General features: G+C 42.3%; 1 protein-coding gene across 6 annotated transcripts; it reads right to left on the reverse strand.

The window, feature by feature from the left end:
- Window positions 1-3824: 3824 nt before the first annotated feature.
- LOC121533707 (polypyrimidine tract-binding protein 1) lies at window positions 3825-26242 on the reverse strand. 6 transcript variants are annotated; one of them, XM_041839872.2, is made up of 16 exons: window positions 26148-26242; window positions 25327-25380; window positions 23282-23309; window positions 18595-18658; window positions 18290-18462; window positions 17945-18091; window positions 14020-14232; window positions 13824-13934; window positions 13456-13633; window positions 13162-13242; window positions 12727-12869; window positions 11055-11088; window positions 9640-9732; window positions 9179-9395; window positions 8931-9008; window positions 3825-6030 (listed from the first exon to the last, which is right to left on the reverse strand). In XM_041839872.2, exons 1-16 carry the CDS (start codon window positions 26153-26155, stop codon window positions 5898-5900), a joined length of 1755 nt encoding a protein of 584 aa, XP_041695806.1. In that variant the 5' UTR covers window positions 26156-26242; the 3' UTR covers window positions 3825-5897. The 6 variants fall into 6 exon arrangements, with proteins under 6 accessions (XP_041695806.1, XP_041695804.1, XP_041695805.1 ...); XM_041839870.2 differs by having other exon boundaries at window positions 13444-13633; XM_041839871.2 differs by having other exon boundaries at window positions 23282-23312.
- Between the last annotated feature and the right edge of the window lie 1299 nt (window positions 26243-27541).

Below are 27541 nucleotides of genomic sequence, written 5' to 3' on the forward strand. Positions count from 1 at the left end.
CTTATGAAACTGTGTGTTTGCACAACAGAAAAATTCTGCACAAACTGTCGGAAACCATTTCAGGGAAGCTCACCAGGGTCTTGACCTGACTGCAGTTCGGCGTCGTAGCCGACTTCAGTGGTTAAATGCTCACCTTCGATGGCCACTGGCACGCTGGAGAAGTGTGCTCTTCACGGATTAATCCCAGTTTCAACTGTCCCGGGCAGATGGCAGACAGCATGTATGGTGTCGTGTGGGTGAGCGGTTTGCTGATGTCACCGTTGTGAACGGAGTGCCCCATGGTGGGGGTGGGGTTATGGTATTGGCAGGCATAAGCTATGGACAACAAACATAATTGCATTTTATCGATGGCAATTTGAATGCACAGAGATACCGTGACGAGATCCTGAGGCCCATTTATCCGCTGCCATCACCTCATGTTTCAGCGTGATAACGCACAGCCCCATGTCGCAAGGATCTGAACACAATTCCTAGAAGCTGAAAATGTCCCAGTTCTTCCATGGCCTGCATACTCACCAGACATGTCACCCATTGAGCATGTTTGGGATGCTCTGGATCGACGTGTATGACAGCCTGTTCCAGTTCCTGCCAATATCCAGGAACTTCGCACAGCCATTGAAGAGGAGTGGTCAACAGTCCATAATAAACAGCCTGAATCCCGGTTTCAACTGTACCGGGCTGATGGCAGACAGCGTGTATGGCGTCGTGTTGGTGATCAGCTTGCTGATGTCAACGTTGTGAAGAGTGCCACATGGTGGTGCTGGGTATGGGCAAGCATAAGCTACGGCCAACAAAAACAATTGCATTTTATCTATGGCAATTTGAATGCACAGATATACCGTGACGAGATCCTGAGGTCCATAGTCGTGCCATTCATCCACCGCCATCACCTAATGTTTCAGCATGATAATACACGGCCCCATGTCTAAAGGATCTGTACACAATTCCTGGAAGCTTAAAATGTCCTAAGCTGTGTTCGAATACTCATACTAACCGTACTATTTGTGATGTAAATTGAGTGTATAGTATGCTTATTGGTCATAGTATGGCTATAGATAGTATGCCAAAAGTTTCCGGATGTCATACTACATTCGCCAAAATATGAAGTATAGAAGCAGTGGACACCATTTTCGTACTTTTAGGGCCCATAATGCAATTCTTCCGAAAATGGGCGTGGCTTCACAACGTTTTCATATTTGAAGAAAATATACAGCCGAAGTCCAACGAGAGCGGATACAAATTAATTGCTCTAACTAATTATGACAAATGTTCAGAAAATGTTGAGCAATGTAAAAAGTAATGACTTTTCAAATAAGTTACCTTACACGTTGTTGACTGACAATGTGTTAGCTACGCTATCCTTATGAACCGCATATCATTACAGCAGTATGTACCGGTATGTTAGCTAGCTACCTAACGTTAGTTGGCTACTAATACATCGAACTTGCCAGTATATTAGCTATATGCTATCTAACTAACTACCCAGCGTTTATTGACTTGATTATTCCCGTCATTCTTAGTTTAACTAAGTGGTATAGTCGTTGTGCGTTCTCAATGCACATTCGGGTACGTTCGTAAATTCGCTCTGGCTATCTACTCCGATTTACATTTCAGAGCACTCATCTGAGTGTGCCAGTGCGCAGAATAACTGATTAATTTACGAACGCTCAACACCAGTTGAATATGGCCGGTCTCAGTAAACGTCGACAAAAATAAGCGTAATTCAATTGTTGCCAGCAGCACAGTTAGTCACCAACCCTCTGGATAGCATGAAAACAGCCTAACCAGCTCTGCTAGGGCGATTAAAATGGTCAGAGTGAGGTGTGATATCATTTGTGTCTTGAAGTAGCTAGCCAGTTAGCTTAGGTGCTTCACTGCCGTTGTGATGTCAGAACGCTCTGATCAACCCTACTCCTCGGCCAGAGCGTCCAGTATGCGCGCTGAACGCTCTGCATTTACAAACGGACAATCTGACAACGCTCTGAATTTACGAACACCCAGAGCGCACTCTGGCCCTCCAGATTGAATTTAATAACACACCCGAAGTCGTAAAATGTCTAGCTAGTAATTTGTTATGCTAACAAGCTAGCAATAGGTTGCATAGCAACACCATCAACTTCCAGTAGACAGGGGAAGCGTTAGTATGCTCAATTGAAAGGATACCGTTCGTTTACAGTATACTAAAATTAACTAATAGTATGTAGTATACAGTATGTTGGCATGGTTATTCGAACACAGCTCTAGTTCTTCCTGGCCTGCATGCTCACACATCACCCATTGAGCATGTTTGGGGTGCTCTGGATCTACGTGTACAACAGTGTGCTCCAGTTCCCACCAATATCCAGCAACTTCGCACAGCCATTGAAGAGTGGAACAACATTTCACAGGCCACAATCAACAGCCTGATCAACTCTATGCGAAGGAGATGTCACCAGATACTGACTAGTTTTCTGATCCACTGTCAGGTGATTTATTTAGAATTCAAGGCACATCAAATTTTTTTTTAAAGGTATGTGACCACCAGATGCATATCTGTATTCCCAGTCATGTGAAATTCATAGATTAGGGCCTAATTTATTTATATTGACTACATTTCCTTATATGAACTGTAACTCTTTGAAATTCTTGCATGTTGAGTTTATATTTTTGTTCAGTCTATCTAACCAGGAAAAACTATGGGCCCAAGTTATAGCCACACCTTTTCCTGGTCAGGGAAAAACACAGGGCCTGGCCCCTATTACATGAAATAAAACTTGCAAGCAACTACACAAAGTAGTTCATAGAAGTTGCTCCCCAAATGTTACCAGTACTTAGCATACAATACGTCATCAAAATTCATGCAAATATACTGAATTTGACCATCAGTGACCCCTAAAACTGTGTATGACTGTTAGATTAATTTGGATTTTAAGAATAATGACTAAAGAATTTCACCCCAAACACAGTATAAATGTTAGAATTATCATGTAGTGTCAACCCACTAACAGAGGGGGCGTTACTAACCATTCAAGGGGGAAGGCGGGAACTGTTTAAGAAAGCCACCTAAAAGGTGGGAGGAGCATAGTGCCTTTGTTTGTCAAGGGGTATAAAAACAGTATGTTTGTGTTTTTGGCCCCAGAGCTCTCGCCATGAATAAAAATACAGATAAGACTTGTGAGTTGTGGACCTTGAATCATTGATGATTAAAACCAGAGCCTTACAACCTCTGGTAATGATTCAAGCTTAGGTTGAATTAGAGATAATAATTCACATGACAATGACGCACACCACTGACAGTGCTTCCAAGAGTAGTTGGAAACCAAAAAGTTTGGCCTTCATACGCTGAAGTATTTTTATGTACGTTTAATCATTGCAAATCAATATAGTGTCCAGTCCTCCTTTCGTAAGTATTTGGCTCAGAAACAATAGAAGTAGCCTCTATAGAGCCAATGGTTAGCAGGGGAATGAAGGAAACAAACAGATGAGCAAGGAGGTAAATCTAAAAATAGCAGAACCCAAAGGAAATTACCAATTGAAAGCAGAGAATATTTATTGAAGGCACAATTTCAAGAAAAGTTTAAGCTATACAGAACACTACAATGACCAAAAGGGACCCATTTTTTTGTTTGTTAGAAAACAATTTAATTGTGATACAAATGTTGTTTTTAAACTGAGAGGCTCAAGAGAAAGGTAATCAAAATATATACGTTTCATAGATATAAAACCTAGTTTCGGAATACCTACTTTGTGGTACCAAAAAACAATTATGTACAGCTTCCCCCCGACAATCATCTCGCTTTAAGAAATCCTGCCATCTTAATGTTAAGTGATTGAGGTTGTAATGATTTTAAATGCTGTGCAATTTTGCATAATTGAGAAATCCACTCCTGCCATGGCCTGGGGTATGCAAAGCAAGTAAAATACCTTTAATATCAACACATGCTACATAGTGATATGGAGACAAGTGTCACGTATTCTTGAGTAATCTACAAACAAAATTGGGATTCTTCTGCATTGCTGGAGTCCAATTATGAATAGGTTAGCATGTAATCAACTGATGTGTTCAAGAACACTTAAGTGATCGAACGTAGCGTCTGAGCACTGGGGTTACTCACATGACCCTGAAATTATATTATTGCTTTGCACCAGTTCAACTTAATAATAGGAACTTGATGCACAATTAATTGTTAGAAGTAAGAAAACCTAAAATAACAGAAACATTTCCCCAACAGAAAATGATGCACACGTGGAATGTCCAAGTATTAAGACTGATAGTTGATAATGATCTTTTAAATGTGATCTACAACAATGTGTCCACCTTCAATGTAGCAAGCACCTAGAATCACTGCAGACGATTACATTTATTCCGGATGTGCGCATTTCCTAAACAGACCAAAAAAAGGCTTTGTTTGAAAGGCACTTCTCCAAAATAGCTAAATGGATCTCAATTTAAGCTGAACGTTGTCCAGGCCACAAGTCCAGTCCATAGACTACCATGACAGAGGGTGCCGTATTGCCATTAGCAATGACTGCATTAAGTAAAAGTCACAGCCCTATAACATATGGCTACTAACCCCTCTTGTGAGGCCTTTGAAAACACTAACCCGAGTAGCAGACATGAAAGTATTCGCTCTTGTTTTACGAGCACGTGTAAATGTGAAATTACCATCATTCATCTTGGAATTCAACTGACTTGAGACACTTCCAATTCTGAAGTTTATTTTATATTTCACAGCAGCAGAGCTGCAATAGTCTGCATATATCTGAGCCCCGTAAGAGCCTTGTAAATGTGCTAATTGGCAGGCAGACTACCACAACTCTGTGGTAGTGAATTATGAATAAAGCGGTGTGTACAGGTTCGCTAAAATAACTTGCAAAAAGGCCTTATTTGGTTTTGCGCTGTAGTGTTTCAAAGGCGAGGCAAGCCATTAAGACAAAAATCATAAAACAAACACAAGACATCAGGAAAGTTCTAGCAATAGACATTTTGCAAAGGCACAGTGGTTAAGGCAACCACTGACCAATACCTATCAGCTACAACCAACAGTATATAGGAATAACAAAGTACAATACTGGATTTGTACAAAACTTATTGCATAAATTTCATAAAATGCAAACAACCTACATCTAGACATACAGTAAACAAGACTAGGAATCAAACCCTGATACAAGGGGTTTATATATTTAAAAAATAAAAAAGCTAGATGAGTTGTGGATTTAATCTTCCCAACTAACTAGCTCATCTTACTTTTAAAATAAGAGGGCATTTTAAAATAAGACTAAATAGAATACCTTCATAAAAAGAAATGAACCACCTTGTAATACATTTTATACAAACAGTAAACCCATATCAGCTGTAAACCTGGTCTTCACAAACAAGGATTGGAGAGGGGAAGATAGCCAAAACAAAATTTGCTTGTAAAATGCCAAAGTATCAAATTGAAGGACATAAGACTTCTGGAGTAAGGCACAGAAAACATCTGAAGGCAGAGAGGACATGAGGCATCACAAAAGTACCTCAGAACCTAGTGGTGCTGGACCCCAAGGGCAAATATAATTTTCTGACTGAAGTTTAGGCTACGCGAGTCTTAAGTCAGACTCTTAGACAGGCAAGTGTAAACTACTTCTGTCGGTGCAAAGAGAGAGCAAGGAATTCATTTACCTCTCAAAAAAGGCAAGAAATATATAAAAAAAAAATTACCCTGTAAAATCAGGTGTGCACTTTTCTTTTCCATATGGTTTATATGTCGATTTATATAGATAATGGAATATAAATATAATATACTAGGAATGATGGAAGTGATTTCTGTGGTGGATGCTACTTTACGACTGAAGAGTCGCTTTCCCACAACTTGACATAGTAGAGGTCGTGAAGGGATGGGGCGGCCCATTAGCAGTAGCGTTTTGGGCTGCCCCCCTCAGATGGTAGATTTGGAGAAGGAGACCCTCAGGTGGTGGTTCTCACCCAGGTCGTGATTGTGGAACTCGATGAGGGATTCTATGGCCTCCTCGACTGAGCTCATCTGGACCAAGGCCATCTTGCGGTCTTTCCTAAAAAAAAGCAAATTTGCACACGGTCAGATATGCAGCCTTTCCTAAAAAAAAACAAAAAAACATTGCACACACACGGCAGTCTTTCCTTACACATTCAAAGGGATAGTTCATCCAAAATGACATTTTGGTTTCCTTACCCTGTTGCAGTATATGGACATGGTATGGCAGCAATCCATGCTTTGGTTAAGTTTCACTGGCACCGATTTGTGCCACATGTTTTAGCATTTGTGGCACAAATCCCATTCAAGTCATAGGACCAATATAAGCACTTTACACACATCACGCAACAGAAAAAAATGTATTCAGGGGAAACCTATTGAGGCCAGGGCCTCATTCTCAAGGGTGCCCTGATCACAGTAATACAACAAATCAATAAAAAGTTAAACAAAACAATCAATACAACGTTAAATAAAAAAAACACAATTTTCGAAAAACAGTGACATTCCTCAGCTACTAGGTCCTCAATGCTAAAATTGCCAGAGCGGCACCAGAACATTCACTTGTAATGAGCTTTGTAAATTGTTCCAGGTGGATACCCGAGGAACCTCAGTTAACCAACCCTGTGAACGAGTTTGGTAACTCGTGTTTTTATGCTAGGTAAGTCGGACGATTATTATTCCGCTGCCCTATCATTCGCTACATACAGTGCCTGCAGAAAGTATTCACACCCTTGGATTTTTTCCACAATTTTGTTGTGTTACAGCCTGCATTTAAAATGGAATAATTAGAGATTTGTCACTGGCCTACACGCAATACCCCATAATGTCAAAGTGGAATTATGTTAGGACATTTTTACAAATTAATAAAAAAATGGAAAGCTGAAATGTCTTTAGTCAAAAAGTATTCAACCACTTATGGCAAGCCTAAATACGTTCAGGAGTAAAAATGTGCTTAACAAGTCACATAATAAGTTGCATGGACTCACTGTGTGCAATAATAGTTAACATGGTTTTTGAATGACTGCCTCATCTCTGTACCCCACACACAATCTGTAAGGTCCCTCAGTCGAACAGTGAATTTCAAACAGATTCAACCACAGACCAGGGAGGTTTTCCAATGCCTCGCAAAGGACACCTATTGATAGATGGGTCAAAAACATTTTTTAAAGTGGACACTGAATATCCCTTTGAGCATGGTGAAGTTATTAATTACACTTTGGCTGGTGTATCAACACACCCATTCACAACAAGTATACAAGCGTCCTTCCTAACTCAGTTGCCGGGGAGGATTTCACCATGAAGCCAATGGTGACTTTAAAACAGTTAGAGTTCAATGGCTGTGATAAGAGAAAACTGAGGATGGATCAACAACATTGTAGTTACTCCACAATACTTACCTAATTGACTGAGTGAAAAGGAAGTCTGTACAGAATAAAAAAAGATTCCAAAACATGCATCCTGTTTGCAACAAGGCACTAAAGTAATACTGCAAAAAATGTGGCATAGCAATTAACTTTTTGTCCTGAATTCAAATTGTTTGGGGCAAATCCAATACAACACATTACCGAGTACCACTCTCCATATTTTCAAGCATAGTGGTGGCTGCATCAAGTTATGTGTATGCTTGTAATCGTTAAGGACTTGGGAGTGTTTCAGGATTTGCACAGGCAAAATCCTAGAGGAAAACCTGGTTCAGTCTGCTTTCCACCAGACACTGGGAGATTAATTCACCTTTCAACAGGACAATAACCTAAAAACACAAAGTCAAATCTACACTGGAGTTGCTTGCCAAGAAGAAAGTGTATGTCCCGGAGTGGTCAAGTTACAGTTGACTTAAATCTGCTTGAAAATCTATGGCAAGACCTGAAAATAGTTGTCTAGCAATGATCAACAACCAATTTGACAGAGCTTGAATAATTTTGAAAATAATAAAAATGGGCAAATGTTGCACAATCCAGGGCCCAGATTCCCAAAACCTTCTTAAGAAATGTCTTAACTGCCATTTTTTTCTTAACTATAGACTCATGAAGAAAGTTAAGCAAAGTTGCTATTCCTCAAATGTTATTGGAAATGTTATTGCGCTATTTCTTATGTTTCTCCTTAAGCAAAAAGTTAAGAAATTAGATTCTTGAAAATAAAGTTTTGGGATTTGTTCTTAATTCCAAGATGGCTAAACCCTTGTCTTAAACTCAGGGCAGTGAGAGAATAAGCTCATGAAAGCAATTTAACATGTTTAATTCACACAAACTTAATCTGAAAGTTTCAGTATTGATTATTTTAAACCCAAGAACATGTTTTTGAACAGTAATCTCAGTAGGAAATATGCTAACATGATTGCCATTGCTTGCTAGCTAACTACAATTGGTTGCCTAGCAACTAACAGAGGAAGGCCCTAAAAATGGTCAAAGACTCCAGCCACCCTAGTCATAGACAGTTCTCTCTGCTACCGCACGGCAAGCGGTACCGGAGCACCAAGTCTAGGTCCAAAAGGCTTCTTAACAGCTTCTACCCCCAAGCCATAAGACTCCTGAACATCTAATCAAATGGCTACCCAGACTATTTGCATTGTCTCTGAATGTCCTTGAGGCCCAGCCAGAGCCTGGAATTGAACCCAATCGAACATCCCTGGAGAGACCTGAAAATAGCTGTGCAGCAACGCTCCCCATCCAACCTGACAGACCTTGAGAGGATCTACAGAGAAGAATGAGAGAAACCTCCAAAAACCTGTTTTTGCTTTGTTATTATGGGGTATTGTGTGTAGATTGATGAGGCTATTTTAGAATAAGGCAGTAACGTAACAAAATATGGAAAAAGTCAAGGGGTCTGAATACTTTCCGAATGCAGATATTATTAAAAAAAATTACATCACACACACACACGTATACGTGACCAGATAGAAAATAATAAAGATATAAAATGATAAGAATCTGTTTTTTTTAGAGGGGAAAAATAACTTACTGGAAGAACTTGAAGGCCTTGACCATTGCACCGGAGCTCGCAAACAGCATCTTGAGGTCATCCTCAACCACAGAGGGACTAAAAAGAAAGAAAGACGAAACCATTGTAAAACTTGACAAGCTTTTAGCAGTAGTTTACCAATACATTTGTAGAGTTTTTGTCAAACCATGAAAGTGGTACCCGAGGACTAGCAGCTATCGAAAGGGTCAGGGGGCTCATTGCAGGAGAAACTCCTCCGGTCTACTTACGGGATGTTTGAGAGGTGCAGGGTGGCTGAGGGAGGGAATATGTTGGAGTAGTTCTTAGAGCCGGGCTTCTTAAAGCGGTGCAGGGGGGAGTTGCTGTAGTCCTTTGTCAGGCCCTGGTCCTCGTGGCCCTCGCGGGGCAGCTGGACATTGGTGTGTTTGGACAGGGTGACACGCAGCGCTTTCCCATGGAGCCTCTGGCCATTCAGGTGGCTCATTGCTGTTGAAAGCAGAGGTAAAGCAGTGTGAGTCTTCTATTCAGAGTGTTTGGGTATAGTCAACACGATAGCTCATTTCCATCGCTAAAGAAAACATGAGATTATTTATTTGTATTCCTTTAGCATAATTTTCAGATGCACATCACTCTCTACATATCGTTGTTGCTGTCGTTGTTTCGGTTGGCGCTAGTTTTCCTGGATTTTAGTTTGAGGTATTTATTTCCAGGAAAGTTTAGCGGGCCTTACCTAGCTGCGCCTGAGTCCCATCAGACATCTGGATCAGAGCGTTCTCCTTCTTGTTGAACAGGATTTTCACTCTCATCACGTCGCCATATACACCTTCACACAGATTTAGGAAGGGGGGGGGGGACGGACAACTGTTTGAAAACCAATACAACTCTAAACCAGACCAAGCCATCCTATCAAAACCATGTCTTTGGGCACTTAAGATTTGGTTAACACCCATCTAAGCACCACGGGGAAGCTTGTGTATATGAATAACTTCAGTTCACAATCAAGATGCTCCTCCATTTATCTAACTGAGAAGGGGGGCCAAATACATTCTAGCAAAAGTAACTGAAGCCACTGATCATTGCAATGTTTCATCATGGCCACTAGTGGGAATTGGTCAATTACTATCTCAGAGGTACTTGTGTGACTACTACACCATAAATGTCCATTTAAAAAATATCGAAGTGTAGGCTACCGTTTCTACATCGGTTTTAATAAACTCAAAGAATTGGAATTCTCAGAGACAGGCTGTGGAACTTCAATATTTTGCTACACTTGGACAGAAAAGGTAAAATTAGGGATTCATGTAGTTTATCAAGGAGGAAATGACTTTTGCGTCTACAAAGGTACCCCTCCCTGATGAATTGGTAAATAACATTTAGGAAGGTGAAGGCACTTAATGGTTAAAAAAACAGGGACTGCAAGTCAGAAATTTTGAATAAGGATCAGAAGGAATGCAAGTTGGCCATATGTACTCTGCACAAATGGGAGTCTTGACCATTAACCAAAAGCAATTGATACAGCGTTCATAAAGGGCATGCAAGATGACAAAATCAAGAATGCAAATTCACCATGAAAACTATGACAAGACAAATTATAAAATCTAATGTACAGTGGCAAAAGGTTACAGCATCTCACAGAATTTTCCACAAGATATTCTTATAAATTACAATGCACAACGTGCAGTCTTGTCATTTGCTGTTTAAAGGAATAGTTAACTCTGATTTGAAAATTATTCATAGGTTTTCTGGACATTAACTTTGGTCCATAGGATTAAAAAGACTAGTCTGCAATATCCATAGCATGGGACCGAAAAATGCATCCTTGAGAGATCGGCACAAAATTGCATTTCAGGTCCACGTATTCTTGACCAATTTGGCTGAAGTTGATCAGACTCAAAACCATAACTATAGACCATTTTCAGAGAGAAAACATTTGATAAATGGTCGAATCAGAGGGAAGTATCCCTTTAAAGCCAGCTATGCACGTGGACAGAAACCCCATGGAAATGCTGCAACTTTTTGCCAAGTTTCTCAAATCAACACGCAAAACATTTGAAAACTAAAACAAGAAAGAAAAAAAATAGTTTAGAAAAAGAAAACAGAACAAACAAGCAGTAATAATAAAAAAAGGTGCTAATGATAACATACCGAAAAGAATAAAGAGGCATTGGGGCGTAACTCTCTTTATAAGACAGCAGAGGAATGCAGCGGAGGGAGGAAGGGACAGGAAAAAGATCGGAGGCAGTAGAGTGGAGGTTCAACAAATCATCCACAGCGGAGGCAGTTCCACGGGGAATGGCAAAAAAAAAAAAAAAAAACATGGTGGTTGGATCATGAGGAGGGTTAATAAATTGGACAGGAGCGAAGAGTGGGAGGAGATGTGGAGGGGGTGGTATATGTAACAATATGATATGAGCAAAGATGAGTGGATATGTTTACGTGTGTGTTTATATGCATGTGATGTGTACACAGCGGAAGATGGGGTGTAATGGTTGAGAGAAGGTGGGAGAGTGAATACATGGGGCGTGCGGTCAGTTTGGCAAAAAAAAAAAAGGTTTCCAGGTGAAGGTATTAAAACCAAAAAAGAGGGGGAGAGAGGGGGAATGGGGAGGGAGAGAAACAAGAAAAAGGAGGTAAAAAACAAGGTCAGTATACAAAGAAATATGAAGTGTTCCATCCAGTATAGAATGTGCTTTAAATCAGAGTGAAGATTACCAACCAACAATGAAACTAGTAGGAATGATACAATACTTCTTTAATTCTGTCTGAGTTGATGTGCACCATTGCTATTGACAAATAGATACAATCTTTAAATTAATTATTCTACAAATATTTGTTGGGCTTAAGCTAAAGGCCATGTTAAATGCATAAAAGCAATATTGCCTCTAATCGGATGAAAAATTGCTCTGCATGTGTGGAGGTTACGGAATGAGTTCTCAAATAAATGTAAGTTCATCATGCTTAGTAGATTAAGAGGGACTGGTACAATTATGTTGATAAGTGTAATGTTAACAGAAATTCCACACAGTTAATGTACAATATATAGGTCCAACTGGCTGTATGGTAAATAATATAGTTTATATGTATGAGGGCACAAATAACCTAAAGCTAATCTTATATATATTTATTTGGAATTATAATAATGACTGAATGAGTCAACAAATGAACATTCATGAAGCTTGTATATCCTAAGTGTTAGCATCTACTGCTAGTGAAACTTTGGTAACGGGGATGGTACAACACTTTCAGAGGAGAACAGGAGTGAGGAAAAACACTAGGGAAAAAGAAGCCAAAAGCTCTGCTACACTGGACTTGTACACATTGCATTCTTGTAGGAAGTTGACAAGAGAAAAGGGGGCGCTGTATCACTTAGGCGTGACTTAATGCATGGTTTCTTTACGTGTTGGTGAAGGGAGAGGCCTGAATTCTAAACATTTTCAATAGAAGTGGATACATTAACATCATTGTTGTTACACGGAGTGCCAGCATATAATACACAGCCCAATTTACTTGGCATGTGTCATGTGTGCCCACTGAAGCAGCTATCGCCGAATATGGGCTGCAGTCCAATTCTCTCCCCAAAGTATGCACTCATTCACTCCCCTGCATGAATTTACAAGAAATTTGGTGAAAACTCCCTCTAGGTAGCCCATGCTTATGACAAATCAACTTCTAAACGCATGAGGGAGGAGTGTGCAAGTGCACACTTTGGGGCGCAAGGTAGGGAACAGGAATGAAACCCCCGTCTACAGAGGCTTTACAGCTGGACTCAGTCCATCTGGGCCACTAGGGGGCAAGAGGGAGGCAAGGCAGGACTAACCTCTGGGTTGAGGTTGCTGACCAGCATGACACAGTGGCCACCGGACAGTTGGTGGAAACCCATTCTGCCTGCAGCCGCCGCGGCTGCAGCCACGGGCATGGTCAGTTGGGCCAGGCCTCCGGGAACACCATGCATCGTCAGGCCTGCAGAGGGAAGCAAACGGTAGGGAGGAAAAAAAAAAAACTCAGTGCACAAGCCCCGGAAATGGGTTGATAGATAAAAGGCTGGACTGGAAGCCGCTGAGCACGACTGCTAATCTGCTCATAGGTCAAGGTCCGCAAAAGTATCAAAGTAGTAGTGCAGCTCGATGGTAGTGGATGAGGCCAGTTTCCCCCTTTAAATGTAAAGCGCTAGTGAAAAAGGTCTGTGTAAATACAATCCATCAATGTTCATCAGGAGCGAGGCAAGTGTCAGAAAGAGGACGACCAGACTCACCTGCAGCTTGCTGAATGGCGAAGGCTTGGGGGAAGGCATGAGCTCCTGCGTACGGGTTGGCCGAGATGATCCCGGGAGCACCTGGAGAAAAACACACATGGATACAGAGGAGTGTTAATTGATTGGTTGCATTTATCCGTTTATTGTAAATGACACAAATATAACATGTTGAAAATGATTGGACAGGAGAAGGATACAGGTTCAGCCGCAGAGCTTCCACCTGTCCAGTCATGTCTAAATGAGAAGGGAGGAAGGATGGAGGTAATTTTAAAACGTATTCACCATAGTACTCACCGAAGGCTGCAGCCATGGCCTGGTGGTCGATGGAGGGCTGGCTGTCTCCCGTGGGCAGGTCAGGCCGCGTGTAGTCGCGGCTTTTGTCGTTGTTGTACTTCACGTTCAGGCTGGTCAGCTTGGAGAAGTTGATGCGGAGGGTGCAGCAGGCGTTGTAGATGTTCTGCCCGTCTAAAGACTTCACCACAGGGCAACAGTTTCAGCATTAGACTGCATCCAAGGATCTGCTCATTCATCTTTCAGACTATTCTTTTCCCACACTCTACATTTAAAACACATTAAAGTTAGGATCGGAAAACAATGAAGACAAATGGGAGAGGAAAAAGAACTGCTGTATATTATTGTGACAGGTAGATGGCACTACTTACCAGTTTAGCGTGCTGAGCGGTCAGACCGTCAGAGTACTGCAGCAGGGCCTGGAACTGGTTGTTTTTGGTAAAGGTGATGATTTTCAGCACCGTGCCGAGCTTGGAGAAGATCTGCATGCGAGGAGGGCATGGTCAGGGGGAATACAAGCCCCGACCTATATACAGTCAAATGTAGTGAAAAGTGTGTGCGTGTTACCTGATGCAGCACGTCCAGGGTGACGGGGTAGAAGAGGTTCTCTACTATAATGCGCAGCACGGGGCTGTGCCCGCCCATGCCACCCGAGGCATCCACCCCTGCCATGGGCATGCCCCCTGCCATGGGCATGCCCCCTGCCATGGGCATGCCCCCTGCCATGGGCATGCCCCCTGCCTGCACCGCGTTCACTGCCTGCAGTGCCGCCTGGGCTCTCTGTGGAAGAGAGGAGGATGGTTCAGTGGAAGTGGGAAGAAGCAAGAGAATTTACAAATGCTCAGGTAGAGCTGACCTGACTCCCACAGACAGTCATCTCTGTTCTACACAATACGTTTCAATGTTCTGAATACTCTCATTGAATAGCCTTAGGTTAGTTGCTGGACATTTACAAGAAAAATGGCTGTAAAAAGAACTATTTGGGGACGTAAAAGATTACATTCCAGGGTGCTGCTGACCACTCTGTCCGTGACATGTTTGTATACTCAGTGGAAACTCTGGGGCCCGTTTGAGTATGTAAAACACTGAGGAACACTATGGAGAGAAACTTAGCTTCTACCAGCAAAACACAAACGTCTTGGAATGTTCATTTACACAGCAGTAGTGTTTATGTTCACTTCATTGGCCTATTAGCAGATAAGACCAGAGTGGAGTAATTTGAAGGGGGAGTAGAGTGCACAGCTGTGGCTTCCATTGGTCGCCATTGGCATGCCATCTCCCAGGAAACAATGTTTAGAAAAGGGGAGGGCCTCGTTGGGAGGGTGCATGGTACACACTACACACTCGACCACAAGATATCAGGAGTTGGAACCATAATGATTTTCCAATCGCTTCGTTCTGAACCACTATTTTTTCCCCTTTCATTCCACTGTTCCAACCAGCAAAAAAAAGCTCTGAACCGGTTTGAACAAAAAAATGATGATATCATTCCTTCTGTTACTTTTTTAACCTGTGAAATCAACTTTTTTACATTTATCTCATTAAAAATTACTTAAATCAGTGAGGATTGAGCAGGCAAGCTAGTTGTTTACATGCGTGATGGACAGACAAGTGTAGCCTATGGCGCAAGATGTGACAGATTTTGCAGGTGGGGAGAGAGCGAGAGGGTCGAGGAGGTAGCATGAAGCGCTGGGCATCTTGTTATGACATGGATTATATGAATTAGCCACAGAATTATACCTAGGAGGAGCGGCTTCTATCGAGGAACTTTGAATGTCCTTTGAGCCAGCTAGCTAACAAGCTCGAGCTAAAAACAAGTCTTACCTTTCTGTAGTAATCCAACGTGAAACGTGATAACTAAGCCTATAGTATCCTTGACTAGCATTGGAAAAACTTAATCCATTCTTCTCTCGCTAATTAAAAATGACTCCCCATCTTCTGAATCAACCTTGTAAGATCAGTACAGTAGCCTATGTGTCGGAGGGGGAGGGGCAGGTAGCCTAAACACGCACAGGCAAAGATTTTCAGCTTGCAGGTAGATACTGGAATACGTCTGAGTGAGGACTTTGCATATAGGCGCTTTGTTGCATTTTGTTGTGGGACAATTTTCTTGTGTGTGTCTGGAACGCAAAACAATATTAAATCAGTTCCCATGCTTTTAAAATAACGGTTCTGTTCTGGAACATTATGGATCACATTCGTTCCAGGATCTGTTTCTGTTCTTTGAAAAATTGTATTTTCCGGTTCTGTTCCCTGAACCGGGTCCCATCCCCTGCAAGATATTCAGGGAAAGGTAAACAACTTGAGAAACACTCTGCGGAATAAAGTAGAAGTTGAACAAATTAGCAGTCGAATGCCAACAGCTCCATTTTCAGCAACATGGCAGAAAATATGTTCATTCTGATTGGCTGAAGTCAGCTGACAAGTAGACTGGTGGTTTGTTTGTGCAACCACACAAGCCCTGGCAAGAACAGAGTTTCCAAATGAGGCATTCTGACCCAGCAATACATGAAACAGAGGAGAGAGCCAGAGCCAGATTCAAAATACCTTTAAAGACAAACAAAAATGTGTAACACTAACACAGCAAACTAGTCTACTGTGGAGGAAACCCACTTCATGTTGCCTCTAAGCATCAAACACACTAATTGCTCAGAGAAGCCTACAAAATGAAAACGCCAAAATGAATGAAGAGTAATTATGAAAGTAGGTTCAGGGTGGCAGCTGAGCTCCCTTGCTGATGCGTTTTGGAGACAAGCTCTTTGTACAAGCTATGTTGAAAACATGAAAAGCACTCTAGTTCATCCTTCTCTTATGGCCTTCCAGAAGTAGTAAGCCTGCGCAGATAAAGGGTTACGCAACTGTTGAGAAGGACCTACAGTGAGGGGGAAAAGTATTTGATCCCCTGCTGATTTTGTACGTTTGCCCACTGACAAAGAAATGGTCAGTCTATAAATGTTAATGGTAGGTTTATTTGAACAGTGAGAGACAGAATAACAACAACAAAATCCAGAAAAACACGTCAAAAATGTTATAAATTGATTTTCATTTTAATGAGGGAAATAAGTATTTGACCCCTCTGCAAAACATGTTAGTACTTGGTGGCAAAACCCTTGTTGGCAATCACAGAGGTCAGACGTTTCTTGTAGTTGGCCACCAGGTTTGCACACATCTCAGGAAGGATTTTGTCCCACTCCTCTTTGCAGATCTTCTCCAAGTCATTAAGGTTTCGAGGCTGACGTTTGGCAACTCGAACCTTCAGCTCCCTCCACAGATTTTCTATGGGATTAAGGTCTGGAGACTGGCTAGGCCACTCCAGGACCTTAATGTGCTTCTTCTTGAGCCACTCCTTTGTTGCCTTGGCCGTGTGTTTTGGGTCATTGTCATTGTGGAATACCCATCCACAACCCATTTTCAATGCCCTGGCTGAGGGAAGGAGGTTCTCACCCAAGATTTGACGGTACATGGCCCAGTCCATCATCCCTTTGATGCGGTGAAGTTGTCCTGTCCTCTTAGCAGAAAAACACCCCCAAAGCATAATGTTTCCACCTCCATGTTTGACGGTGGGGATGGTGTTCTTGTGGTCATAGGCAGCATTCCTCCTCCTCCAAACACAGCGAGTTGAGGCCAAAGAGCTCCATTTTGGTCTCATCTGGCCACAACACTTTCACCCAGTTCTCCTCTGAATCATTCAGATGTTCATTGGCAAACTTCAGACGGGCATGTATATGTGCTTTCTTGAGCAGGGGGACCTTGCGGGCGCTGCAGGATTTCAGTCCTTCACGGCGTAGTGTGTTACCAATTGTTTTCTTGGTGACTATGGTCCCAGCTGCCTTGAGATCATTGACAAGATCCTCCCATGTAGTTCTGGGCAGATTCCTCACCGTTCTCATGATCATTGCAACTCCACGAGGTGAGATCTTGCATGGAGCCCCAGGCCGAGGGAGATTGACAGTTATTTTGGGTTTCTTCCATTTGCAAATAATTGCACCAACTGTTGTCACCTTCTCACCAAGCTGCTTGGTGATGGTCTTGTAGCCCATTCCAGCCTTGTGTAGGTCTACAATCTTGTCACTGACATCCTTGGAGAGCTCTTTGGTCTTGGCCATGGTGGAGAGTTTGGAATCTGATTGATTGCTTCTGTGGACAGGTGTCTTTGTTACCTGTATAAAACTGAGATTAGGAGCACTCCCTTTAAGAGTGTGCTCCTAATCTCAGCTCGTTACCTGTATAAAAGACACCTGGGAGCCAGAAATCTTTCTGATTGAGAGAGGGTCAAATACTTATTTCCCTCATTAAAATGCAAATCAATTTATAACATTTTTGACATGCGTTTTTCTGGATTTTTTTGTTGTTATTCTGTCTCTCACTGTTCAAATAAACCTACCATTAAAATTATAGACTGATCATTTCTTTGTCAGTGGACAAACGTACAAAATCAGCAGGGGATCAAATACTTTTTTCCCCTCCCTGTAGCTACAGTAGAGTGACTCACCACTTGGTTGGGGGAGTTGTCCGTCTTGAGCTCCTTGTGGTTGGAGTACTGCATGAAGATAGGGTGGTTGCGGATGACTGGCGTCACCGAGGAGTAGTAGCTGACCATGGTCTGAGCCGCGTCCTCTGTGTTCATCTCTATGAAGGCCTGGACACACAGGAGAATGCCATAAGAACACCATTTTTCTGAACTCTACTACTACTACAACAGTTGTATGTTCCACTCTGGTTAACAGTTGGTTACTACTAGTGCATTAAATAGTTACTAATGCTCCCCTCCCCTTTGATTTGACGGCAAGAGAACCTGTTAGAGCGAATGAGCTAGGTGGCATGTAAGACCACTTACCTGGTTCTTTCCTTTGAGCATGAGCAGGTTGGTGACTTTACCAAAGGGCAGGCCCAGGGAGATGACCTCTGCCTCGTTGATGTCGTTGGGGAGCTTGCGCACGTGGATGACGCGCGACGGGATGCCCGGGCTCCTTATGTCACCTTTGAACTTCTTGCTGTCGTTGCCATTGGCTGTGGAGGAGAGAGAGAGCCTACAGCTTGGATGTACGTCCTTTTGGAAATTCAGCCTCAACCTTTGCTCATAGTGGATTAAAATGTTTACTTGGTTGATATTAATATAAAAATGGAGGTTGCAACACTAACCTGCTGCGCTGGTCATTATATAGGGTCCGTTGGCAACGCAGGAGAAAAGCTCGTCTGATCCTCTCTGCAAAGGGAGAAGGACATGATGTTGAGACCAATGCAGAACTGCACCACCAGCATAATTTTAAAGACATGACCAGCCTAATGCCTGAATAGCACATTTCTCCCATTTATTGAAGGTAAGACCTATGGTTTACAATGGAAACGGGAGAAACGGCTTGTCTCGTATGCATTGGGACCACAAAATAAACTCGTAAACAGCCCCAGGTTAAATAAACCGCCCACTTTGACCTCAAAATAATGGGAACACTGATATTGACAATGACATCTTGGCACCGGTTCTCCCCATCACAGCCAAAACAAGCAGATGGACTACTAGGCTATGTCCCTTTACCACCCTTTCATGTGGGCCTGTATAAAGGTACCGGGTGACCCATTGCGTCATACAAGGGCCGGCAGGCATTGCCTTGTGACAATGGTAACAGGAAAAGGTCAGCTGCTTAGCAAACATGAAAAGTTATGTGAATCTGAGTATACGGCCCCTGAGCTACAAGTAGAAGAAGCAGACAAAAGACGCGAGGAATGCGCATAGATAGGACCATATGCAGACTGATGGGGATCCAATGACCGAACTAGCTAACCTCCTTAAATCCTCTATGGCCTAAGGTAGAGGCTATCGCCTTCCCAACCCCCACCGCCCTTGTATTTTATGTGTATGCGCGTGTGTGTGGGTCATCCGTATTGGCATAGGTTTAAGGGAGGGAACCAGAGATAAGAGCGTCTGCTAAATGACAAAAAAATAAAAATTCAGAGAGGGAAGAGGGGAAAAAAAACAACTCTGTTTCTGGGTCGCCAAGCAGCAGGAATGAGAGGGCGGGGGAGGGAAGGATGGGGGAGCAGAAACCCGAGTCATGGGCCTGGTGGTACATCACTCCCACAGTCTGGCACACCCCGGGTGGGTACTGGTAGGGGGTGGAGATGGCTCAGATGGTGACCCGTTCACGCCCTCCACATAGTCTATGGACCAGGCACCCAAAAATCTAATTAGTTAAAATCCTCACCATGATTTAGATTGACACAAACTTAGAGGTTGTTATCTTACATCTACATAGCCCAACTATATTTTCTTTAAACTACAAGCCTATGCTGATAAAGAAAAGCATAAACCACGGTAAAACCGGATTTAAACAAATACAGAGACATAAACAAACATACAAGGCCCTATAAAACAGAGGTAGAATGAAGTACGCTTTACAGCGTGTGTAAAACGAGGCTGCACACCAGCTGTCCTCTATAGTATAACATAAACAAAAGGGGGAAACGGATACAAAGCTCAAGGAAATGATTCACCACAAACTAGCCAGTTCCTTTCATGTGATCACCGATGTGGACAGGAAGCATGCTCTGGTTAACACAAGGAGTACACAGCTAAACAGCCTTCCACAGTGCTGAGATGTTAACAGAATGCGCTCTCCACTCTCCCCACCAGCCACTCCAAATTCCACTGGTGCGGGACTCAATGAAAACCATATGTAAGGGGTAGCGGGCGAGGGGGGGTTAGTGTGTGTGTAAAAGTCTGTAAAAGAGGTTTGGTAGCAAAAAGCATGTTCCTGGTCATGCTATAGATGAAAAATAAATAAGACCTAGCAGGCCAAGTCACAGAGCAGGCTTTGTCTGCCACTAACATTCTCACAAATGGCTTTACAAGGATAAGGAGAACTGTTACTACACTCAATTGACCAGACTGTCTTGTAAAAAAACTAAAACACTTATTGATTAAGGACTTAACACTTGATATGTATTCGGTTGTCAAGTGTTAAGCCCATTAAGTATTATGTCCTATTAAATAACTATGCGATAAGGAGAAGAACACTTGTTAGAAAACTCAGTTAAGCTGCAATGCTTTAAAAAGCTGTGGTAAGGCTTTCAGTTGGTTAGCAATGTTAATGAAGTGAGTTGTTTTCTAAATGGAGTTATCTGAGGGAGCTATCGAGGGCCTAAATTAAAAGAAATTAGAAAGGTGTGGAGAGGGAAAAGCAGGGGGGAGTGAAAAAGACAGAGCAGGCGAGCAGGAGACAATGCACCTCAAGAATGGGGCCGTTACCAGGGCAGCATTGAATGTCACTCCGTCACCATAGAAACCCTAGCCTGTGGCTCCAGGTGAGGTGAGCTGCTAAGCCACACCCGTGACTCTTGGCCTGAATACACAAAAGGCTGTTTCTCTTCCGACCCACAGCCAGGTGTACATTTCTCCCGGCAATTACTCTGCCTCACACAAATGTTTGCGAAACTAGTTAAAAGGGCCAGTTACGATAAAAACAGGGGAGCCTTGGAGGTGGCTAAGTGAGATCTTGTTACTTATCAACATGTAAATTATTGAACAGCAATTCAATCCACTACCTCTTAAGGCTCACGCAGATCGCACCGAAGGTGGAGCTAGCGTTCGTCCACCGATCGTTCAGAGCGCTGTGTTTTAGGGACCACCCGCCGTATTCGTCTGACTGTCGAAATGTTTCATGCCCTGTAAACTCTGTTTGCAAGTTACGTTCAGAGGTGCTAAGTACTCTCGGCCACCAAACACCAAGGGTGTCTGAACCCCTTAAAGCAACTACGTCTCGGCTGCCGTGAGTTTTAATCTAGTTCGTAGCCTATATGGTGGCTACCAAGAAACATGGCAACTGCCATGATCAAACACAGGCCACCCAGCCCTTCCCCATACCATCCTTTCCCTAATCAGCTTGTGGGGGGAGTACAGAGGTCAGTGGAACAACATGCATGTTGAAAATGGGGGGGAAACATATTTGCATGTGCTGAATTGGTTCCATTCACCCCCCCAATCTTTGAGGAATGCAATTAAGAGAGACCATCTCCAAAGCTAAGGTAAATAGGCCTAGTCATTACATTTAATGACCTATTCCCCATCTTTTCAAAAAGGTAGAGAGCAACATGTAACATAGGACTGGAAAACAATGGAAAACCCCCAAATGACATTTGAGGCTTGAACCTGTAGACTACACCTCCATAGTGGCATTTCAAGAACATTTACATCAACTATTACATAGGCCTAAAATAGCTGCAGTCTTCTCCAGGATAACCATCACTTACCATAATATAGGCCTATAATATCACAAAATCAAATTAATAAAATGTTGCACTTGCCTGGTTACAATTTTGCTAACTAAAATGGTAAAGGGGCAACAATTTAACCCAAGAGCCTCCCAACCAGTTTGAAACAGTCAACAGGCCATTCTTTGAGGCCAGCAGTTTCTAATGACACACCCCGGGGGAGAACAGGAAACAGAAGAGGCAATTAGAAAATGGAGGAGGGGAAAAACACCCGCATTCCAGCAAACTGCCCCCTTTCCTGTGAAGATAACCCACAACCGGCTAAGTATTACCACCACAACCACTGCCTTAAGGTTACCGATGTGCGCTGGCTTATGTGTAACAAAATGGCCTTCTCATATGCACGTGGTACCTGTAAGAATCAGTCTTTGTGCTGTGTGTTAAGAGTCCCCCCTGGCTAGGCACATACCACAGATGATTATCTCTGCGAAAAGAGCCGTGAGGAATGCAGTTGCTGTGGGGTGGCCTTGGAAGACCAAGCTGGGAGGCGACAGTAACAGCGGTCTGTAGAGCACAGACGGGCAACACGCACCGAGTCGGGAACACTTGCTCCGTGTGTTTGCTCACTATCCCAAACCCACATATCCTGGAGTCACTCAACTTCCCCTCGACATCCATCAGGGGAATGAGACAGCACTTCCAACTGCATGTCTGCTGCGTAGAGCATAAAATGCCTCTCATAAAAATGTCCACCATCTAGAAACATCTGCTTTTGCTCAAGTTAGCTAGCCCTGGCCGACAGACTGCGGGGGCCATTTGATGGTAAAAGTAGTCATTTTCTTGAGAAAGGACTCAAGGGAGGGATGGGTGGTACAGCATTATGATTGGCTAACACTTACTGGGGCATGTGCTGGTGTATCAGTGACGAGACAAAAACCCTTAAAGAGAGACGAGCGTGGAGAAGCCAGAATGCTGGAATGTACCGAGAGCATTCCCGGCACAATGCCAAAGCCAACCAATAATTAGGCCCTACTGTTTCCACAGCAACAGCAATGTTCTCACCACACAAGATCAAAACAGTTAAGAGATTTCAACTTGGTAACTGGTTACCAGTGACAAGGCAGGGTGTTTTACTTTTGCTTGCCCCCATAAAGTGTAGCAATGTGTCACGAAAGAAAACAAGCAACATTAGGTAGGCCTATTCCCCTAATTGTATCCTTTACTTTGTGCATGCCTCCTCTACAGTTTCACAACACCGTTTAAAATCAGCCAACAACCATGGAAAAATGCAAACAAAGCAACCAGTTAAGTGACTTGAAGCCAATGAAACTCACGACCTAAGCAAACAGGATATTCCCAACGTCAGATCCAAACTGATTGTAGGGGTGCCTTCTTTGAACGCTTTCATTGCTCATGCAGCAATAGTTGGCATGGCTGTTTAATCACAAGATTCCAACTATGGATAAAACGCAGCCTGAGCAACAATTGGGCTACAATTTGTAAAATCTGCACACAGCTACATCCATAGATCATTCTAAATCAGAAGCCCTAGTCAAACACCTCTTGTTCTGACATGTTGAAGCGAGGAAAAAGCGAAAGGAGAAGAAAAGAGGGTGCCTACCTTTGTACCAACTGTAATATCGTGGACACTGCTGTGAAGAAAAGAGAAGACAGGAATGTTAGAAGCAGTAAGGATGAAAAATTAAAATGCCCAAATTAAGGTTAAAAGACTAAGAGGTTCACTATTGTATAGTAAAGATCCAAGAAACCCCAAAAGGTAGAGAAAAGCATTTAAAAACAACGATTGATCAGTTGCAGAAAAGTAGGAACGTTAGTCAACTTTGGTACAATTAAGCTACTCAACTTTTTGCTATTTTTTTTATTGTCCAAGGGTCTAACCTTAACATGAAGCAAAACTGCCATATAGGCTGCCGAGTCAACAATAAAAAATAGTTATGTTAACATTTTACATTTGAGTCATTTAGCAGACGCTCTTATCCAGAGCGACTTACAGTTAGTGAATACATATATATATATATTTTTTTATACTGGCCCCCCGTGGGAATCGAACCCACAACCCTGGTGTTGCAAACACCATGCTCTATCAACTGAGCTACATCCCTGCCGGCCATTCCCTCCCCTACCCTGGGCCAATTGTGCGCCGCCCATGAGTCTCCCGGTCGCGGCCGGCTGCGACAGAGCCTGATTCGAACCAGGATCTCTAGTGGCACAGTTAGCACTGCGATGCAGTGCCAAAATACGAGCAGGATGTCACCTCAGAAAGAAAAAGCTGAGTTAAGACCAAACACTTCCTAAATAAACGTGCTCAGCACTTAGGCCTGTACTAAAGTCAATAGGCAGGTTTCCATTGACCCAGGTTTACACGACAAAGGCAATGTCAATTTTCTATGCGATCTTTCTAAATGTAGACACACACAAATAATCGCAGGACAAGTTAATGGAAACTTAGCTAATGACTCATCATAAAGGAACCACGCAGAACATCCAATTCACTGTCAAGTTTCATAACCTGAATTCGCAATAGCATTGGACATCTGGAGAGATGCCGCCACCATTAAGGTCGGGTGCTAGATAAGATGTTACATATGATAGTTTATTCTTTTGACACAAATAAGAGTTGGGAGGTTGCCAAATGCCTCTCCATTTCTAAATATATGTTGAATGTCCATAATAGGAATTGCAAGAAAGCAAGTAAAAAGTTACAATTAATCATTCTACCAAGATCAGGTAGAAAAACAAGGTTGATTGATTGTCTAAATTGCATTTAAGTCACTAAGGCAAAGCATTCCCTTGATACCCCTAATGTTAAAGGCTGATAGAGCAAACAGCAAACCGTTCCCTTTCCCACAGCTTTGCCCATGAAAAATGAGTGGTATTTGGCGGACACTCAGTTGAAGATTAACCTCCACATCCTCTTTCTCATGAGCGACAGGCAGGAAACGCAGCACAAGAGCTCTCTCAAGCTTTCCTCCCTTCTACCACCCTTCCTCAGTCAGAATTAGACATATTAGCCACTGATCACTATAAATAATGTTACCAGTGGCTAAAAACAGCATTATCATAATTTAATGTTCTTTAGGACAAGGAATAAACATCTGCAAAACAGTCTTGTGGAAAATATGTCCCTCTGGAACTCCCATAAGCCAAATATCTGCAGCTATGAAAAATTACTTGTGGTTTCAAAGCCCACACAAGCACATTTTACACAAAAAAATGCTAAATGCTTTACACGTTGCAATCTACTGGAAAATAAAACTATGTTCCATCTTTTAGGATGATATGCTTTCAGAGTAGACTTGATACAAAGTAGACTAATAAAAAGCTACATTGACTGCAAGGGGGAGGATGAGCAAGACAATGTAACAGCTCAAATCACTCAATACTCACACCAAGTCATTGCATGCTGAGAAACCTTATCAACACAATACCTTAGTCACTATCACCACCATTATGGAGGTTACTTAGAATCAACAATGGGCATCTCACAATGCTACAGGAATTAGATGTAAAAATTGATTCCAACATACAACACAAAAACCAAAGTGATATGAAAATCAGCCTAATAATTATATGTTTATTATCCGATATTCACAACTAATGAACTGGTACCTTGCATTTAGAATGTATATGAAAAGAAGAACTTACTCTAGTTCAGTGACGTAAGTAGATCCCATAGGATACAAATCAGTCTCTAGACGGCTGGAAGAAATGCGGGGTTAATAACAAGCCTCTAATATTCTCTTGTCTTTTCACTGTTTGCTCTGAATTTCAAGCATACTGATCTCTATAGCAATATTAACAACATTTAAAAATACTAAAGTACACACTAACTATTGTTTATCTCTGAATGTCTGCAGCAGAAATCTAACTTATGTACAACACGCATGGTTGGATAGCCACGTTAGTAACATAATGGAAAGACTTCTAAACCAAGTAACTAGGTATAGTTTAACCGCCAGCAAGGCTTGACAATATGGTAGTTAGACAGTCCTATCTACATTACAATATCCTGGCGAACATTCTTGCAACACACGTTAACCAACGTCGCACTGCCACAGGTGGTTCCAATTTTCAGTGGCTAGAAGCGCCTTAGCCAAGCTAGTTAACTAGCATCCAGCCCACAGAGATAGTTAGTCAGTCCACTCAATATGCATCACTGTCTTGCTTTTTATTAGTTAAAGGGCAATTGAGTCTAGACAACAGCAAAAATATAAAAAATAAAAACTAGCCTGCTAGTGCTAACTACAACGCCAAAGCAACGATAACGTAGCTTGCTAGTTAACGTTACGCCTCTCGGAGTGTCTATCACCGATGCACAGAAAATAAGTTTTACCATGTTTCCATCGCAACCAAAAGAAAATAACACAATCCTAGATTAGCTAGCTCATTGTCGTTACAGGACATATTTAATATTGCATGTTAGTTTGTTGCTATTTTCTCAAGCATAACTTCATCCTTGAACTTACCCGTCCATTGCACAACACGGAACTAGCTACACAAGTTAGACCAACAAGTCTGTTGCCTGGCTGACTTTTCTTATACCCTTACAAAATGGCGGAACACAGAGAAGCGAAATGTGATTAGCCTAGTAAAGACCAACGATTGGGGAGAACAGAAAAATTGTGGGCGTCTGAGACGAGAAGTGGGTGCTGATAGGACAAGACGAGAGTTGCTAGAGAAGGGCGGTCTTTAAAAAGTTGGCTATGGACTTTGATTGTAAATGGTAAATTGTCAGTCACAAATTAAATCTTCATTATGACGAAAATATATGTATTTTCATCATTTTTATGCAGAATGAATTTGTGATACAAGTGTCTACATATGTTTTGAGAGAATGGCATATCCTTGTATTGCATGGCTGACCCTGTGCTTCCAACAACTTTTGGTGTAAGTTCATGGAAGACTGTAAGGAAAATAGACATTAAATTATTCTTCATATGCCTACAGAACAAATTAAGGGCAAACACGCTATCAAATATGCCCAGATGTAAGTTCATTTTTGACAATTTATCCAAATGCCTTGCTATGATTTCCAAGAAACAGATACAGCTTTGGGCCTATGGGCACAGTAAGTCAAATTCTTGTTTCACAAGATGGCCCAAGTCTGTGAGCATGGCCTTGACAAATGTAGGAGATGTACTGGGAAGACAAAAACTATGGAAAAGATTGTATACATTTAAAACCTTACTTCTCTTTGCCGGTGTCAGTGGCATACCCTCTGTTCCGAAACAGCTGCCTAATCAGACCCTTATCTAGTCGGATTGCTGTCATTTGAATTTCAACCTTGCCTGGCATCAAAGGCTATGGGACTCCTTTCATGTGGGAAAGCTTCTGGAGTGCGACAGAGGGAGATCGAGCTCCCTGTACCACCTGGTCCCAAGACTCCTCACTGCTATGGCAACATCCTGAAAAATAGCAAAATTCCTCTACCCTTCATCATTTCTTAATCAATTAACCAATAAGACAACATACGGAGATGGGTTCAGTGCAATTTGATGCAAAATGGCTAGGCTACACTGACAAAGACAACTGTGCAAAAATACAATGTATGTTTTTTTTTTTTTTACAACCTGTAGGCCTACAGCAGATTTGCCTCTATGTATATTCACATTGAACAAATACTGAGAGAATGAAATAAAAGTAATCTGAATGGAGCAAATATGCAGTTGAAGCTCCTGGACTCAGTATATCACAAGGATCTTTGTGTATCAGGTAACACACCATAAATAATTACCTCACATGCTCCCTTTCAGGAAATTACTTTTCTGTTTGGGTGCAGGTGACACACCTGCCCATAGATGAATCATTGATGGAGCCCCCATCGACCAGACTGAAGCCCATTGTCTCTCTAGGCCTACAG

The sequence above is a fragment of the Coregonus clupeaformis genome, chromosome 20 (assembly GCF_020615455.1).
Source record: "Coregonus clupeaformis isolate EN_2021a chromosome 20, ASM2061545v1, whole genome shotgun sequence".
In the NCBI taxonomy this organism is placed as follows: Eukaryota; Metazoa; Chordata; class Actinopteri; order Salmoniformes; family Salmonidae; genus Coregonus; species Coregonus clupeaformis.